The 19,273-nt window shown below is 38.1% G+C and overlaps 1 protein-coding gene across 1 annotated transcript; it reads right to left on the reverse strand.

Annotated features, from left to right (window-relative positions):
- Window positions 1–11,455: 11,455 nt before the first annotated feature.
- On the reverse strand, window positions 11,456–17,290 carry si:dkey-219e21.2 (butyrophilin subfamily 1 member A1). The gene is made up of 10 exons (XM_061709553.1): window positions 17,188–17,290; window positions 16,296–16,349; window positions 16,025–16,173; window positions 15,078–15,176; window positions 14,107–14,238; window positions 13,883–14,005; window positions 13,631–13,759; window positions 12,981–13,059; window positions 12,294–12,320; window positions 11,456–12,212 (listed from the first exon to the last, which is right to left on the reverse strand). Exons 1-10 carry the CDS (start codon window positions 17,192–17,194, stop codon window positions 11,680–11,682), a joined length of 1,332 nt encoding a protein of 443 aa, XP_061565537.1. The 5' UTR covers window positions 17,195–17,290; the 3' UTR covers window positions 11,456–11,679.
- Between the last annotated feature and the right edge of the window lie 1,983 nt (window positions 17,291–19,273).

A 19,273-nucleotide genomic window follows, 5' to 3' on the forward strand; every position in this document is an offset into this window, starting at 1 on the left:
GGTTTTAACAGCACTGTAGACACTGCACATTCAACACTTATTAAATACATTTGACAAGGACATTTAGTTCGGGAGGGGGGGTTGGTGTCAAATTGATACCTTGTCCTCCCCCTCCCTGTTTTTATGGCATTAATCACATGCACTCAACACCAGGGTCGGGAGGGGGTCCTACATCACCCGCGTTCCCTCACCGGCCTGGGATAGGTGGGTCGGGATACCCGGGCCCGGCGGGGCTCGCCGTGCAGCCTGGGGTGCCTTCTGGCGGTGCTGGACCCCCCCGGGGAGGGGGAAACGGTGCGTGGTTATGCGTCTGTGTCGGTGAGAATGCGGTATGGAAGTGTCCTGCCATGGAGGATTTGGCAGGACAACAAAATTTAATAATTTATTAATATTATGTCATACAAAGATGGTTATTAATATTATTATTATTATATTATTACTATTATTATTATTATTATTATTATTATTATTATTATTATTATTATTATTATTATTATTGTGATAGTATATCATCGCTGGCGGTGGGTTGCCTCCTTCCTACCTCTCCCCTCTGTGGGGTTGCTGGTGGCTTTGTTTGGTTTATTACGCACACATACACACACACACACACACACGCACACACACACATACACACACACACATACACACACACATACACACATACACACACACACACACATACACACACACACACACACACACACACACACACACACACACACACACACACACACACACACACACACATACCCACATACATACACATAGCCACATAGACATATACACACTCACGTACACGTATACATATTCATACATTCATGCATGCACACATATACACACACACACACAGTTACATTTAGCCACACACACATACTGTATACACGCTCATACAAACACACACACACACACACACACACACACACACACACACACACACACACACACACACACACGCATGATCATATACATACATGCACACACACACACATAGACATACACACTGGCCTCTTCACCTGCATACTTGCTCTGTAGTTTTTGGGGTTAGTTAGTGATAGCTTAGCTCAGACTGTGATTTGGGTTGATTGCTGCTTGTGTTTTGGTTGGGTCCGTGTTGGTTTTGTGTTTTGTTTGTGGTTTTTGTTGCAGATTTCCAGTGTTTGACGTGTGCTTCCGTGTGTTCCTGCTTCCTGGATAGGCAGTGGATGTATATATATTAAATATAGCAATAATGCACATTCTCACCTGAAATGAGCTGGGATAGGCTCCAGCAGACCCCCGTGACCCCGCAAGGGATAAAGCGGGTATAGATGATGGATGGATGGAATAATGCACATATGCCTTGGGTTTTTACCTACATGGTATCAATCATTAATATGTGTGCAGACAAGGTTAAAAAAAAAAAAAAAAAAGAACTTAAGAAATGTCTTAAGATCTAAAATTAAGAAGTTCATAAGAAAGTTCTTAAGTGCAATTCCTCAATATTTTCTTAAGAACTGTCTTAAGAACTGTCATTTCTTACGAATTTCTTATGTTTCCTACCTAAGAACTTCTTAAAATATGTCATTGCATTGCACACGCCAACAAACAACGTTTATACAGGTAGTTTGCATCTTAACCGTCAGTCACTCACTAAACATGGAGAAGGAGAAAAAGAGATGCAGGAACTTTTCAAGGTTATGGTGGAGGAGATTAATGTGTTGAAAAAGGTGATATTAGAGTCTTACCTTTTCATAGAAGAAATTTTACGACAGGTCAAGGTTGTCTTAAAGTTAAGAAAAAAATCAAGAACAAATTTGAGAACTTTTATTTCAAGAATACCATTTATTCTTAAGTTTTTTCTTAAGAAGAAACTTAAGAAGAAAGTTGAGAAAATACTTAAGAACTTGGAGAATATGACTTCTTCTCTTTTTTCTTCTTAAGACTGAACTTAAGAAAAAAAATGACACTTAAGAAGATTTTTTTTCTTAAGAATGTTTTGTGAATCCGGCCCCAATTTTCCAAAGTCCATCATAGCTTCTTCTTTATTTATTTATTTTTAAATATTTTTCTCCCAATTTTTCCCCCATTTTCTTAACCCAGTGCTCCTACCTAAGTCCTGGGCATTGCTCCCCCTCTGCCAACCCCGGGAGGGCCCTGCACTGAGCTAAAGTCCAGCATAGCTTCTAAAGTAATTTCACCCGACTGACTCGGCCAGCCATCCCAAACCTTTTCCTCATCGAGACAAAGAAATACTCTGGTTCCCCTTTGATTCAGCTCTCATTTCCAGGTGTCAGAATCAAGAGAGGCATAAAAAAAACTGTTTCTTGACGCCATCAGATTGACAGACAGCCAAGGAAGCAAAAAGCATGTGACGAAGGCACAGTGACAACCAAATAAGTTTGTCCTGAGACACTCCTGTCCTGAGACATATGGACCACACAGTTACAGTTACCAGCGAGTTACAGTGGCCGGGCTGAAAACGTAAAGCCTCAAGAAGGAACATTTCATTTTTGCATGAAGTAACCTGTGTATTGTCGGCTTTCCAGAAGACAAAGTTTAAAGTTTGGCAGCAGTCTCAACAGAAAATACCTGAGTCCTGTAGTGCCTGAATAAGGCATACAGTGTCATAAGTCCAGTAGGCGGTGCAACAGAGCAAGAAGAAGCTTTTTGACTTTCATGGCGTCATAAAACCACTACCTAAAAACTAATGATAGAAACAGGACTAGTGGAAATACGTTGACTGTTAAATTCAAACTTTGTGGGAACTCAAAGGAACCATGATTCGTATTTCAGTCCGAATCCTGTATCCAGTGCTGCATCAGGTGACTTGGCCTCAGAAACTGTTTGGAAAGCTCCAGAAGATATCTGGAAAGAAAACATTTTTTTAAAAGAGTAAAAGCTTTTATCAAAGCATAAGGAGCCTACTTTGTAGAATTAAAATGTCCAGAAATGCATGATTCCAAATAATTTCAAAGTTTTCAGACAAACAAACAAAAGACACCCTTGAATGCATCTGTCCAGGCTTGAGATTTGTACTCTGCACGACAGAAATGTTTTTATCTTTTTTTTTTTTTTGGTGCACGTGGACTCTCACATGCAAACTGTAAATATGTCTTCGTCTTCACACGTCTCACACCTTCTATTTGTGCCCCAGATGCAGACTTGAGGGAGGTGACTCTGTCAATGCTGTGCTCTGCTGAAGAATCTCTACTCTGTGACAGTTCAAGCACGAGAACAGAAATAATCAAGCAGGTGAGACGGCTAACTTGAACCTTCACCAACGATGACTTGACATGTGCAGAATTCTTGAAGCATTTGTGAGCACGAACCGGGTAGTCAAAAGGAAACCTTTTGTTTTTGTACTTTGTTGCAGTTGGACACATATCTGAAAACTCAGCTGGGAACCCAGGTTGATTGGACTCTCCAAGACTTAAAAGAAGAAACATAAGATGCAGATATCTTTTTGATTTGCTTTGATTTGGAGCTTTATTTGACTTCTGTTTTAGACCATGTGAAAACTTTGATTTTGAATGGTTTACGCCGAAGCAATGACCTCAGAGTGTGTCACTGATTTGTTAAAGATGGGATAGGTTTTCCCTATGGACACATTTTAAAAGTACACAGCCAAAATGCAACCAAAAATCTAATCTCCCAGAAAACCTGAGCATCAACATGACGGCATCTGAGGATACAGCTGATGAGATAGACTAACTTAACTTAACTTTTTCTTTTTTTTTTCTTCTTTTTTCCCTTTTTTTGTTTTTTTCTCTTTTTTTCTTCCTTTCCTTTTTAATCTCGACATTTCAAATTTTTTCTCGACATTTCGACTTTTTTCTCGAGATTGTACTTCAGCATTAATCTTGACATTTCGACTTTTTTCTTGACATTTAGACTTTTTTCTCGACATTTTGACTTTTTTCTCAACATTTCGACTTTTTTCTCTAGATTCTACTTCAACATTCATCTTGACATTTCAACTTTTTTCTCGAAATTTTCGACTTTTTTCTCGACATTTCGACTTTTTTCTCGACATTTTGACTTTTTTCTCGAAGTGCATAATGAAAAAAAAAATCTTCCCCCAGTTATAACTAATATAGAAACATGCAGCATGTTTTGTCTTCATTCTAAGGCTGATACAAGACTTTTCATTATTTTGCGGCTCCAGATATATTAGTTTTTTTTGTTTTTGGTCCAATATGGCTCTTTCAACATTTTGGGTTGCCGACCCCTGATCTGTGTAATATGACAAAATTGAAATCCAGCCACCACCGTTCTTCAGTTGCTTCTGTCACACTCATGCTAACCCTTGTTCCCATCTCGTTGCTCGTCACAAATGAAATGACAGATACTTTTCAATTTGGTCTCAAGAGCACTTTAAAAAAAAATATTGGAATATTAAAAGATTATAACCATTTGAATAAACTAAAATAATAAAAGTACTTCCCCCACCATTAAAGCAACAAAATGTAAAAATTATAATTAGTGAAAATGTACTAACTTTTACCTTTGTGCTCAGGAGTTTTATAATCAAAAATGTGGAGAAAGAACTATATTACTTGTCTCCTTTGCTTGCAGCGTTCCTGTTATTTTTATGTGTTGATGTTTTGCATAGACATGCTCTCATTTCTGAATAAAATCAAAAGTTGTAACTTTATGTGCTGCAAAAATGAAAATAAAATATTTTTCTTCACCATTTTTCTATTTTTTATCAATTTTCTCAAATGAATACATTAAAACTTTGGAAACGTTTGAAGGAAAGTGTTGAAGTGCAGGGTACACGCAGGTAAAAAGGGCTTGCATTAGGAGATTACCCACATGTCCAGGGACCACTTCACTGCTGGGCAGCTAAAGGTAGCCAGTGGATTGGGATTAGCAGAAATAGAAATAGGAGAAAGTATTAGCAATTTTTCTCCTTTTGTTCATGAACAAAAGTGTGGAGTCTGGAGGTGTTGTGGGATAAACTAAATAAAACACTGGTGAAGATCCCAAAAACATCTCAGTTTCCGCTGCTCACAGTCTTATGTAGTCAAACTGTGCCAAGGTTTCTAACTGAGCAGTGATCTTTCAAGCACACGGTTTGGAGTTTATTTCAAATTGGGATGCTGTTAGTCGAGGATTTGTGGGAGAGTCCTGTTCAGCATTGCAGTTGCCATTTTTTTTCTGTTTTGGACTCTTAGTACATTTACTTCACAGTTAATCTTCTCTTTATTCTCCTGTCACATATTGAAACAACATTTTACAGCTTTGTTTTAATTGTGACAATCAATGAGTTGACAAGCCAGATTGCAAGTGAAACTTGGGGTTAAATAAAGAAAAATATTTGCAGTAATCAGAGGTGTCAAAAGTATTCACATTCATTACTTAGGTAGAAGTATAGATACTAGAGTTTAAAAATACTCCTGTAGAAGTTGAAGTATCATCTCAAGTTTTTTACTCAAGTAAAAGTATAAAAGTACTGGTTTCAAAACTACTTAAAGTATAAAAGTAAAAGTAATGTAATGGGGAAAAAAGCCATTAAGGACAAAAGCCATTGAAAATGAATGTATCTTAGTATAATGCAAATATATTAAAGAAGCATATATGTGTACTATTGAGCATTAACATGTGTTTCAGAGAGCAGGAGATATGATGACTAGTTGCCTATAAGTATTGTAATGGTGCAAAAAGTCAAACTTCAGAGGCATGTTATCATTTATCCTAACCTTTATTGGAATGTACATCCAAGTTTAGTTGCAGGAATCTGAGGGAACGGATGTAAGAACAAAACTGGACAAGAACATCTGAAACAACCACAACCAAATTCACTCTATCCGGATGGAGCAATTTAACTGGATAGTTTTTTTTAAAGGCCCAAATGAAATAGAGTAACGAGGCTGTTTTTAAAATGTAAGGAGTAAAAAGTACAGATAATTGTGTGAAAATGTAAGGAGTAAAAGTAAAAAGTCGTCTGAAAAATAATTACTCCAGTGAAGTATAGATAACCAAAATTTCTACTTAAGTAAGGTAACAAAGTATTTGTACTTGGTTACTTGACACCTCTGGCAGTAATGGGTATTCAGGCGTATCTTAACACCTGCAGTAGAGCACACTGGTCTGAGATAGAGCTGGTAAATGTCAAGTCTCAGCGATCGTCACACAGTCTCAGCTTCCTCTTTAACAAACATTACCAGTGTAACATGCATTGCTTTATTTTGAGATCATATATGAGATGTTGAAGTGAGAGGAAGTAGTGTAGCGGTTACAATTTCCTCTGCTGGTGCATGAAAAGACATTGATGTTACAAATGCATCAAATACATGTGAAACTGTTCAAGTAAAGGGAAAAACACCATGAAGTGGCAGCATGGATACTGCACAGAGACACCTGGAAAATGATGAAAGGAGGAAAACACCTCCAGGTAGAGGAACTGTATTTTATTTAAATAAAAAAAAAATGGGTATGCTTGATGAGCAAATTTAAAACTAATATTTATGTATTTCTATATAACTATTGATTTAAAAGTGCAACATAGTTGATATGATTGTTGATTTCAACGTCTAACAATGATGGTTAGAAATATAAAATGAAATTATTGATATGTAAGTTTGTTAACGTGTACAGAATTTTAGTAACAACATGGAGTAGGGACTTATTTATTTAAATCTTCAAGTTAAAAATAAAATAACCAAAGCAGTTTATGTATCATTGTAGTATAATAGGAACAAGATCCTGCAAAACCCAGCAATGGACAGGTGTGGTGACTGCTGTTACAGCAGCAGTGCTCACTGTTTGATTGTGTCCAGTTTTATTTGGTGAGTAGAAATTTGAATATGTTTGCAAGTGTCACACTTGACATTTGGTAGCTGTGCAAAGTATAAATGAAAAAAGGAAAAGTTAAAGATGGGAAAAATCTTGTATGGCGTGATGACTTAGTTGATAGTTTGCAAAATGAAAAGAAAACTGAGCAAGGAGGTTTTTTAAAAAATAGAGAAGACGAAGAGAGGGTTACTTGGCTGTGATATTTTCCCCGTACGATGCATTTTTGGAAGGTGTTGCCATGTTAAATGTTACTTCACCGGGGAAAGGAAAGAATGAAGAGAAAGAGTGCCTTTTTAAAAAAAAAAATTCTAATTTTGCAATGTGGGGTAGCTTATTGGGAAGAAACTGAGAGGGAAAAATCAAAGGGAAAGTTACGCCTTTACCAGGCGACGCTGAATCCCAGCACTAAACAGAGGTATTTTGAGGAAATGCTTTAAACATCATTGACCATAACCATGACCATTGACTACAGTTGACCATAAACATCAACTGTGATTCAACGTGTGCTGTGCAATAAAATAAAATAAAAACCTAGAACAATAAAATCATATGTCATAAAAATAGAATGATGTTATTCCAAGGTTCATGTTTTAACCTGTCTTTGTCGGTGGCATGGTGAACTGTGTTCTCCTTGAGCCCACGCAGTCATTGTCATTGTGTCTGTTTATTTATCTATGTCCCTTCCACACACAGACTGCAAATCCTTACATTTATATTTTACACAGCATTACAACTTTTTTTGAACTGAAGTTGAAACTTTTTTTTATGCTCCTGCTGCGATATGAGGATGTTGTGAACCACAGTGTCAGGTTCCCTGGAGGTTCCCTGATTTAACAGATAAGACATCATAAAAAGTGCTATATTGTTTTATTAAAACAGCCTGAAACATTTCAGTTGCAAAAAAATAAAAAAATCCAAAATCAGCAAAAAAAACAACTGTAAAAACCAATATTTCAATGTTTGATATCCAGTATTTACACACAGATTTAAATGTAATTATTAAATCACTTGTATTCATTAATATTTTGTTCAAAAAGTGAAGTTTCAAGCAGTTCACAAGGTCTATAATAAGTTTAATCAAAATGTTCAACAGTTGACTCTGTAATGTTATGTCAATCATATATTACAAGTCTTTAAGATGTGAGAAAACATTTAAAAATATATCATATCTCACATTTTAAGATCTTTAAAATTTTCTTTTCTGAGCAGTGTTGGCCTCACCAACATCTATTAAAAAAAAAAAACAACTAGAAAATAACAGTTTGATTCAAATATATATATATATTAAATAAAATCCACAAACTGGGCTGTAATTCCCAAAGAGGTTTGAAAAGGTTTTATTGATTTATTGCAACGCTGGAGTGATTTTGCGTTTTGTGTCCTGAAGGCTGGCTGTGGCGGAAGAACCACTGCTACTTCTTCTCATTCACACAGCTGGAAAACCGTCAGTGGAACGAGAGCTCAGAATTAAATAAATAAATTAAAGTAAATAAATACATTTTTACATCATCAAAAAGATTGATTCATGCTCACCTTATAAGTGTAAGAGGAGATTTATTTTTGTTAAGGTTATTTTGGTAATTCAGGGTTCATTATTTTATAAATATATTCTTTATATTCTGATGTAAATCAGGGACTATAATGACACTAGTCAGTTTATCTGTAGTGATTAGTCTGTTTTAGATTGGGCGGAGTGATACGCCACAGTACGGCACTAGGTGCTGTGTTGATGTTCTAAAATCCTACACTGTTGAGGGACATTAAAGTACACTGGAACTCAGCAGAAGTTGTCCCCGTGTTTATCCTACTCACCACCCCAAAAAGGTTTAATTTAATAAGGTAAGGCTTAACTCATAGATAGATTAATATTAATAACCCAATATCGCGATACAGTTTGTCACGTCCACGACACGTATCGTGACGGTTTTGTATCGCGAAATTTTGCAGCACGATATATTGTTACACCCCTAGTAATGAGCAAAAAAGATCTCCACCAGTATCAGCAACCAACGTTGGCCAACACCAGACAGAGGGAATCAGACAATAAAATGGCCTGACTTTAATCACCAGCAGCTGATCAAGCAGTTTATTACATATTTGAAAACTGTGGAATTACTCCTGCAAAAGCTGTATGTTTTACAGTATAAGAAAACAAATGAAACTGACATTCTCAACACGTGGTCTCGACTGCAGGGTTTTCTTCAGAGAGTGATGGACCGGTGTTCTGCCAATTTCTGCTGCTTTGCCAAAAAATGCTCCCTAATGGTTTTCTACCTTTTGTAGAGCTACAGTTTTACTATGTTTTACTCCCTACCCACTTCCTTTTCCCCTCCAAGTGGTCCTTGTCTCTTGCCAGGCCATCATTGTAAATAAGAATGTGTTATTAATAACCTGCCTGTTTAAATAAAGGCGAATGACTGAATGAATATCAAATTAAGCGATAGAATTTTAGTTTTTTTTCTCTTTATTTCTCTTTATCTCTTTATGTAATGCAATTCATGTCATAGGTAGTGTATTTTGAAGGATCAAATACTCAACATCCCATATAATCAATTTTACATGGTGCAAGAAATGATTGGCGTGGCAATCAAACTTTGAAAATCCACTGTGCGCATGCGCAAAACCAAAAAGTAGCATTTCTCGGCAGGTAGCAGAAATTGTCAGAACACCGGTCCTACCGGTCTCCTTTCCTGTGTGTGTCTGTGGTCTGATGAGACAGGTGTCCACCACTACATGCCGTAAGTCCCAGGAGCAGGTTAAAAACTAAATATTATAAGATACAGATGATCAGAGCTTTTTGTTTTTATTCATTTGTGTATGTTTTTTGAACCCTTACCTTCAGTTTCACACACAACACATCACTTCTGGATCCAAATGGGATCTGTACTGTACTTTGGCAGTCTAATAAAACAGGACAACCACATGAAAGATGGTTAATGTTTAGGTTTTTGTTGCTGTTGGGCTCGGTGGCGCAGTGGGTTAAGCGGCAGCTCATATACTGAGGCTACAGTCCTCCTCCTGCAGCGGTTCGAATCCAGCCCGCGCACCTTTGCTGCGTGTCTTCCCCGTTCTCTCTCTACCCCTTTCCAGTCTGCATCTCCAATAAAGGGCCACTAGAGCCCAAAAAAATCTTTAAAAAAAAAAAAAAAGAAATACTGCAGGAATGACATAGCAGCAGTTAAATGCAGCCTTCTGTAAGCTTTAAATATCCACTGGGCTTACATCAAATACATCAAAACACAACAATAAAAAACACTTTTCTGAACTTATCAATATGACTCTGTCCTTCACAGGATAAGTAACATGGATCACTGCAAAAACTCAAAAACTTAACAAGAATATTTGTCTTATTTCTAGTTAAAATGTCTCATTTTAGTAAAAAAAATCTCATTACACTTAAAACAAGACTCATCACTGGAAAAAACAACAATTTTCACCTGTTTCAAGTAGATTTTCACTTGAAATAAGTAGAAAAATCTGCCAGTGGAACAAGATTTTTTTGCTTGTAATAAGAAGATAAATCTTGTCCCACTGGCAGATTTTCCTACTTATTTCAAGTGAAAATTTACTTGAAACAGGTGAGAATTTTCACATTTTTCTGGTGTTATTTTTCTGGTGATGACTCTAAATGTTGAAATAGCAGTAAAACCACATTCATTGATGAAATGACATAAGGGATGGAAAGGAGGGATGGCAGTTTTACAGGGGGGAAGATTTTGACCATTTTTATTTCAGGCCATCCCCCCTCATCCCCCCTCAACTCCAGTACTGATTAGTTCTAACTGAAAAAATATATAAAGTTTAAATATCTGCAACAAAAGTACAAACTACAACATTTTTGGTTGTTTTCTCTTTTATTACAAGGAAATATACCATTTATAAATGCACAGATGCACAACCTTTTAACATACATTTTTTATACATTCCATATGTAAGTTTAATTAACAAACAGATGTCCTCTTTCAAGAGATGTATTGCTATATGGGTTGAAGTGCTGAGTTTCTCTGTTTTCTTTTTTTTTTTTTATATTTTTATACAGATTTCTTTCCCCATTTTATCCCCCAGTGCTCCTGCCTAAGTCCGTCCTGGGCGTTGCTCCCTCTACCAACCCCGGGAAAGCCCACACTGAGCTCAAGTCTCCTCCTTAACTTGAGGACTTGAGTTTTTCTTTTTATTTCCTTCCAATGATCTGACAAAAGACTGGTCGACACACAGATCAGCGCGTCAACCCAAGATGCAGTTTGTCATGCAAAGTTATACATTTGCTGTTCCGTAAGACGCCTGAAGGGAAGGAAGTCTTCTTTTCTTTTTTGTTAAAGTGCAGAGTACTTTTAAAGATGCTTTCAGAGAGTGAGATCTTGTCAGTAGAGAATAAAGATAGTTATGTTACGTTATTCATGTAAATGTGTATTATGTGCAGAACCAAAGGTGCAGTAGAAGGTGCTCGGACAGAGATGTGGATCATGTTCAACCCTTTCATGTCAACTCATCCAGCCGTTTACATCAGTTTTTCAATAAAAAAGGAGCTTGTTCTTCAAATTTCCCTCTTTTAAATTAAATTATTTTAGATTTACTCAAAGTTAAGGTATAAATATAAAATCTCAGTTCTTTGCACTGTTTTCTCCAAAGACATGCATGTATACATTCAGAGTGCTGCGATCAGACACATGCGTTTACAGCAGGATTAGCACTTTGATCCAGTCCGTACACACATTTAATGGAGAATTGTGTATAGTTTTAGTAACATTCGGGTAAACGAAATTCTAAATATTTCTTATTTCAAGAGCAAGAGTATTGGACTTTTTTTTAAAATAATCTTTCTCTTTAGCTCCATCCACTTTGGCTTCATTTAAGTCAGTCTGAGTTCTCCTGAGTGTCCAATCGGAGTTTCAAAAGTCCACCTCAGTTTTCCGAGACCGTCTGTGGCTGGATCACGGTCAAGAGGGTGCGGCCATCCATGGGTGCAAACAGCGGGTACAGCTTCCCTTTAAAGTTCCCCGTGAAGGTGTAGATGTGAGATTTGGTTTCTGCGTTGTAGAAGGAGATCTGGCCTTCCTCGTAGTCTAAGTAGATCCCCATGCGCCGGGGCACGAGGCTGAGCGGCAGCTCCGTCTCCGGCTTGCTGCAGGCGTAGAAATTGTGCGTGCTGCGCCACAGGGTCCAGTAGCCGTTCTTCGGGGCCATGGGGAAGTTTCCGTGCCGCTGGGAGTTGGCGGTGGTCATTCCAAGGCGCCAGTAGCCGTTGTTGGCGATGTCCACCTCCCAGTAGTGGCGGCCGCTGCTGTAACCCTCCCAACCCAGCACACAGGGCCAGCTGTCGAAGCGCTGGGAGCTCTTAGGCAGGTCGGACTGTGCGATGTCCTCCTGGACCTTCCGGCGGTCGTCTGAGAGCTGTAGCCACGGGTGGTTCGTCATGGGGTCCAGTAGCACGTCAGCTATGGCGAAAAAATACACAAATTAGCTCACTATAGTTGAAATAAGTGTTGAGTTTTGTTGAGCGTGTATGTTTGTGTTACCTGCAGCGCTGCAAATCCAAGTCCAAACTGAAAACAGATGCAGAGAATCGTGTTAGAGCAAACCACAGGCTTAGATTCTCTATTTTACTACATTTATCAAACATACCCTGATTACATTCAGACTGCCTTACAGTAGGGAATTAAAAGTAAGTAAAAAAAGGCTCTAAAGTACATTCAACCATTTTATTTTTAGGAAACAAGTACCGTATTTTCTGGACTATAAGCCGCTACTTTTTTCATAGGTTTTGAACCTTGCAGCTTATACAAAGGTGCAGCTATTCTGTGGATTTTTCTTCCACTGCTCGGGGCACTCTAACCGGAATTAGAATCAAAACTAAGACAAAATAAATGCAAAGAAGAATAAGCTACTTCTTCTTTAGCAGATAGAAGTAGAAGCAGATTTCAAACAGATAAATAGATAAATAAATACCAGTTATTTTCTCTTGGTTCTGTCCCGTTTTAATCAGCAAAGTTGCCGTGTTAAAAGAAATAATCTATTTAGGTACAAACATGTACATCATTTACAGTTCAAAATTGTTCTGTACATGTAAATATCTAATCTAACAACATAAATATCTGCGGCTTGCATATCTTTTTTTTTAAATAGAGCGGTGCGGCTTATATGCAGGTGCGGCTTATAGTCCAGAAAATACTGTATTTTTTTAGTATTTTACTTTATGTGCACACCTGAATTGGGGATGTATCTTGGAATTCCCGCTTCCCAGGTCCTTTGCTTTGCCAGTAACCACAACTGTGGTACCTTTGTCTGAAAATGAAAGAGACAAATTAATATTACAAGATGGACTCTTTCACATTCATCTTCATCACGGCAAAGTGTCCAGCTATAACTGGCTGTAACAAGGAAGACCAGAGGAAAACATGGTGTCAGCCTTTAAGGAAGCTCTTTTAACCCGGTCCATAATTAGCTTTTCTGCCCTCTGTTGAGCTTTCAGTATCAATAATGTGAAACCAATTCTTGTGAAAAGAAATGTAAGTATTCAGTTCCAGTTCCCACCCAATCATCATGAATAGGGCTGTCATCAGCAAACATAGTGATAGTGACTCAACAGAATCTTTACAACCATTTATCAGGCTTTTATCAGCCTAGGAGCAGATAAGGGTCATATACCCTGATTTTCATTTATCGATTGACACGAACGCAAAGAGCAGGGTTCACTCAGATTTGATGATGTCAAACTGTTTCATAACCTGGTGCTGAATTTCTGAAATCTTTGAATTTCTGAAAATCTGAAATGAAATCAACTCTAAACTTTCATGACGAAAGCTCACTTTTCTTCTCTTTTGATCGGACTGACAGAAACTTCCAAGCTTCTCACCATGCTGTCTTCCTTGAGTAGAGACCAGGTGATGAACTCCATGAGAGGCAGCAGCTTGACCAGCCGTTTCTTCTTCAGGCCCGTCAGACACAGCACTTTTCCAAGGTCTGCACTCGGCACTCCGCAGCTCTGCAAACACACACAGTCATTTCCGCTGTGAGATAGGCCATTTCCGTTGTTTAATGATGTAAAAAGACTCCGTAGGTGAGGTGCACCTCGGTAGAGCTCTGTAGAGCTGTCGTCCAGACTCACCTCACTGGCAATCTGCAGCTCTTTTGCCCACTCCATGATCATCTGCTGCGCCTCCTCTTTGGCTTCATCGTCTTTACTTTCATGCTGTTGGTTCTCAGATGCCCATGGGTTCTCCTTCAGAAGCTATGGAAAAATATAAACATTTTTGCAATTTGATATGATTTAAATCCCAATAAAACGTTCATCTACAAATGCAGCTTTTTTCATCTGGTGTGAGTACTGACCTTGTCGACGTGACGGAGATCGTCGGCCCACTCCAGAATCAGTTTCCTGCTCTCTTCAAGACTACGCTCCGCGTGCCGGTCCGAGCTCTGGGCCTCTGGCGTTTTGGTACCATCCTCTGGATCTTTAGTTCCCTGCAAAACACATCACACACAAACAACAGATGTTTGATGAATTCGGCATGATTCAACGTCCACCATACATGTGCCGTTTACAATATAGATGGTTATGTAACTGGGCTGTAAAAGTCTCCATAAAACATACATCCTATCAGCATTTTTACATGCAATCTACCTCATAATGCACTTTCTATATGAAAAAGGTTATTGTTTCCATAGCAACCCAATCAGGTGCAGCTATAGATCTTGGATGGGGGGAGGATCGGGTGACTTCAGTTGCAAGCATATGGATGAAATGATTAACCACACTGTCTCAGAAAATTTGAATATTGTGATAAAGTCCTTTATTTTCTGTAATGCAATTAAAAAAACAAAAATGTCATACATTCTGGATTCATTACAAATCAACTGAAATATTGCAAGCCTTTTATTATTTTAATATTGCTGATTATGGCTTACATTTTAAGATTAAGATTCCCAGAATATTTAATTTTTTGAGATAGGATATTTGAGTTTTCTTAAGCTGTAAGCCATGATCAGCAATATTAAAATAATAAAAGGCTTGCAATATTTCAGTTGATTTGTAATGAATCCAGAATGTATGACATTTTTGCATTACAGAAAATAAAGGACTTTATCACAATATTCACATTTTCTGAGACAGTCCTGTATATGGTAAGTGTTTCAGTTCTAAGTAAACGATACCTAACAGATCCTTTATTTTAGGTTAACCTCTCTACAGCTCTATGCAATTTTGCCCATACATGCAGAATAAAATGAGGATTTAAAGCTTTCACATCAGTATTTTGTTGCCTCGTCCCCTCAGATTACCATTGATAACTTTCAGGTCGTACCTTGCACACTTGGTCCACCTGCTCCTTCCAGTGATTGATGAACTGCACACACTCCTGAAGGCTGCGGAATTCCTTCAGGCTGCTCTTACGAGGGTGTTGCTGCAAAAAGACACACGTCTGTTTATTGACAAAGCAAATACGAGATGACTGAGGGAGAAACATGGGTTTTAAGTGGGATAAGCAGTACTGGAGTTGAGGGGGGATGAGGGGGGATGGCAACCCCCCCTGAAATAAAAACGGTCCAAATCATCCCCCCTGTAAAACTGCCATCCCTCCTTTCCATCCCTTATGTCATTTCATCAATGAATGTGGTTTTACTGCTATTTCAACATTTAGAGTCATCACCAGAAAAATAACTTATTTGACAATTTTCACCTGTTTCAAGTAAATTTTCACTTGAAATAAGTAGAAAAATCTGCCAGTGGGACAAGATTTATCTTCTTATTACAAGCAAAAAAAATCTTGTTCCACTGGCAGATTTTTCTACTTATTTTAATTGAAAATCTACTTAAAACAGGTGAAAATTGTGTTTTTTTCCAGTGATGAGTCTTGTTTTAAGTGTAATAAGATTTTTTTACTAAAATGAGACATTTTAACTAGAAATGAGACAAATATTCTTGTTAAGATTGTGAGTTTTTGCAGTGATCCATTTTACTTATCCTGTGAAGGACAGAGTCATATTGATAAGTTCAGAAAAGTGTTTTTTATTGTTGTGTTTTGATGTATTTGATGTAATCCCAGTGGATATTTAAAGCTTACAGAAGGCTGCATTTAACTGCTGCTATGTCATTCCTGCAGTATTTCTGCAGCTGTTTTGGTCACTGCTATTATTTGTAATATATTATATTATTTGTAATCAGCACAAATTATCTGTCCCCATATGATAAAATCCACCATCCCCCCTGATTTTTTTTTACAACTCGAGTACTGGGGATAAAGGATTGTACCTGTAAGTGACTTGTGAGGTTGTTTGGGCTGGAGCGTGCACTGGGGGCCGAGCTGTGAGCCTGGACGCTCTCGTCAGGGAGGGACCAGCGGACGGCACCGATGGAGCTGCTCTGGGTGCTGCTCTCCCCGCTCAGCATCATGCTCACCCCTGCAGAAGTATCTGTTAATACCTGCTCATACGACTTCCACTACAAACCAGGTATATGTAGACCAGACAGAAAAATCAGACTGATTACTTCTAAGAATAATAACTGATGAAAAAAAACCTACTTTTTTCAGGTTTTTTCATCGGTTTCATTTCCATGGTGGTTTCTTCAATTGTCACTGTGGAGAAGAAGCAGAGGTGTCAAAAGTGTTCACATTCATTACTCAGGTAGAAGTATAGATACTAGAGTTTAAAAATACTCCTGTAGAAGTTGAAGTATCAACTCAAGTTTTTTACTCAAGTAAAAGTATAAAAGTACTGGTTTCAAAACTACTTAAAGTATAAAAGTAAAAGTAATGTAAGGGGGAAAAGCCATTAAGGACAAAAGCCATTGAAAATGAATGCATCTTAGTATAATGTAAATATATTAAAGAACCATATATGTGTACTATTGAGCATTAACATGTGTTTCAGAGAGCAGCAGATATGATGACTAGTTAACTATAAGTATTGTAATGGTGCAAAAAGTCAAACTTCAGAGGCGTGTTATCATTTATCCTAACGTTTATTGGAATGTACATCCAAGTTTAGTTGAAGAACATCTGAAACAACCACAACCAAATTCACTCTATCCGGATGGAGCAATTTAACTGGATAGTTTTTTTTTAAAGGCCGAAATGAAATAGAGTAACGAGGCTGTTTTTAAAATGTAAGGAGTAAAAAGTACAGATAATTGCATGAAAATGTAAGGGGTAAAAGTAAAAAGTTGTCGGAAAAATAATTACTCCATTGAAGTATAGATAACCAAAATTTCTACTTAAATAAGGTAACAAAGTATTTGTACTTTGTTACTTGACACCTCTGAGAAGAAGTCACATGAAAAATATAAAATGTTTGCTGTAAAGAAGAGGAGCACAGCAAAACACTGCAACCTTTAACTGGAATTATGAATCAGCTTCAAACAGCTACTAAAAAAACATAATGTTTATACATATACACATACATACTCATTATTACCTTTCATTCTGAAGAGCGGTGTGGCAGTTCTGATGGTGATGGTCAGCACGAATGGACAGCGATCCCCGTCTGCTCAGTCTTTTTGTCTCCTTTCACGCCCCCCCCGACCTTTGGACCTTTTACAGCCTCGGAGATGTTTAAGGAAACGTTACATAGAAATGGCTGACACGCAGCCTCATAAACTTCCTGGTCGCTGCCCCTGCAGGCCTGATTTGTCACAAAAGCGATAAGAGTGACGCAGTCGGGGTTTTATGTAAACTGTAAAGCAGAGTTTCTGGCATCGAGCCCATAAACGGAGCTGAGCTGTGATGTAATTTGCAGTCGGCGTCTTGAAAAGCGTGTATTATTTTGTTCTTATATCCTGTGTATATAAATAAATTTTTAAAAATAATCAAATTTTATTAACTCCTTATTTGTGATTTTATTGTAGCTGGATGATTTTCTTTTTTCAGGTATACTTCACTCTCTGTATCTGCCGTTCGGGGGGTCTGCTTTTAATTACATCATGATTACAACCACCTACAGTATGTGCACCTATCATACAATTGTTTTTATTTTTAATGTAATTTTTAGCCCTAAAATTATTGAATTGTATCGTAAACTTGAAATACAAGAATTAAGTATATCAGAAACCCCCCCCCCCCAAAAAAACTGGAAAAACAAACCATGAAATATGTTGAGGTTGAAGACTGACAGAGAACTCAAAACATAATAAACATCATGCCCACTTTACGCCAGTTCCCGGCATCGTCTCCACCCTGCTTTCACGACCTTTACTTTACTTTCATAAAGAGGCTACTATTGCCTGTAAAGCAGCAGTAAGTATCGTATCAAGGCCTAACAGGATTCACTGCTGCAGCTCCTGGAAGCAGTGCAATGTTTTACATGAAAGAAAATACAAGAATGCTTCAAAAGTGATGAATTAAACTCAAACAGCAGATAAAAATGCTCTATATTTGCATTAAATCCTCCAAGCGAATCAGAAAAATTGAAGTTCAGTTAAACCTTTGCACTACAATCATTATTATTATAATTATTTATAATAATAATCTGCATGGGTTTTTACTCAGATCATCTCAGATCTGCATGAGACCCAGCTGAGATCGAAAGCTCAGAAATCAATCATCCTGAATGCTTATTTTAGTGCTTAGCATGTTGCAAATATGTTACAGCATTGATTTGTCTGTAAACTTCTATCTGAACCAGTTTTTAATCGTAGTTTATGAAGCAGTCCAGGGATATCTGCTCACAGACAGAAACCGCTGGCCTGACCCGACCTCTGTGACTTTTGGACTCTTTTTCTTTTCATCAGACCTCCAACCGATTGATGCAGCTGATCGGTCTCCCCGAGTCTGACTTAACAGGGAGATTTGATTAGGGCCCGAGCACTTACAGTGCGAAGGCCCTATTGTATCTGTAGGAATTTTTCTTTATTCTTTTTCTGACGAAATGAGGGCCTTTTTGCCCCCCTAAAAGTGCCCCAAAAGTCACCAAATTTTGCATGCAAGCCAGGCCTGGCGAAAAATGTGATATTTAATGGTTTGCATTAATGGGCGTGGCAAAATGGCTCAACAGCGCCCCCCGGAAAATTTTGTGCCTCAAGCCCCACGATACGGTTTGACGTACATGCACGAAAATCACTACACACCTGTATCATGGCGCAACTTAAAGAAAAGTCTCTTGGCGCCATGGCTAAAACTGATCAGGAAGTCGGCCATTTTAAATAAATCGTGTAATTTTGTCGCAATTTATGCCATTCCTTTGGCAGTTAATACGGCCCGAACCGTAACGTGCACCCAGGTGTGTTATACCTCAAAATGTGCGTCTCCATCGTGCGACGATGTGCATTACTTTTCTCAGTCAAAAGTGTTACTGTGGTGACGCTAGACGCCAAAAAGCGCACCCCCCTTCATCTGATTGGTCCATATGTGATAGTTCCTACTTTCTGCCATAACTTTTGAATGGTTTGATATAGAGAGTCGTGGGTGGTGTCATCCGCTAAATGTCCAGGCCTGAAGAATCTACATGCAAGTCATACAAGCTTCCACTGCAGCCTGAACGTGCACAAGGGTGCGAGGGCCCGTTC

Source organism: Cololabis saira, chromosome 20 (genome assembly GCF_033807715.1).
Source record: "Cololabis saira isolate AMF1-May2022 chromosome 20, fColSai1.1, whole genome shotgun sequence".
NCBI lineage: Eukaryota > Metazoa > Chordata > Actinopteri > Beloniformes > Belonidae > Cololabis > Cololabis saira.

Bases quoted from the DNA above. Each gene is read 5' to 3' on its own strand.
- si:dkey-219e21.2 (XM_061709553.1), bottom strand. The intron at 16,174-16,295 runs GTAGGTTTTTTT...ATACTTCTGCAG, and splicing joins GATGAAAAAACCTGAAAAAA to GGGTGAGCATGATGCTGAGC. The intron at 13,760-13,882 runs GTGAGTCTGGAC...GTGTGTTTGCAG, and splicing joins AGCTGCAGATTGCCAGTGAG to AGCTGCGGAGTGCCGAGTGC.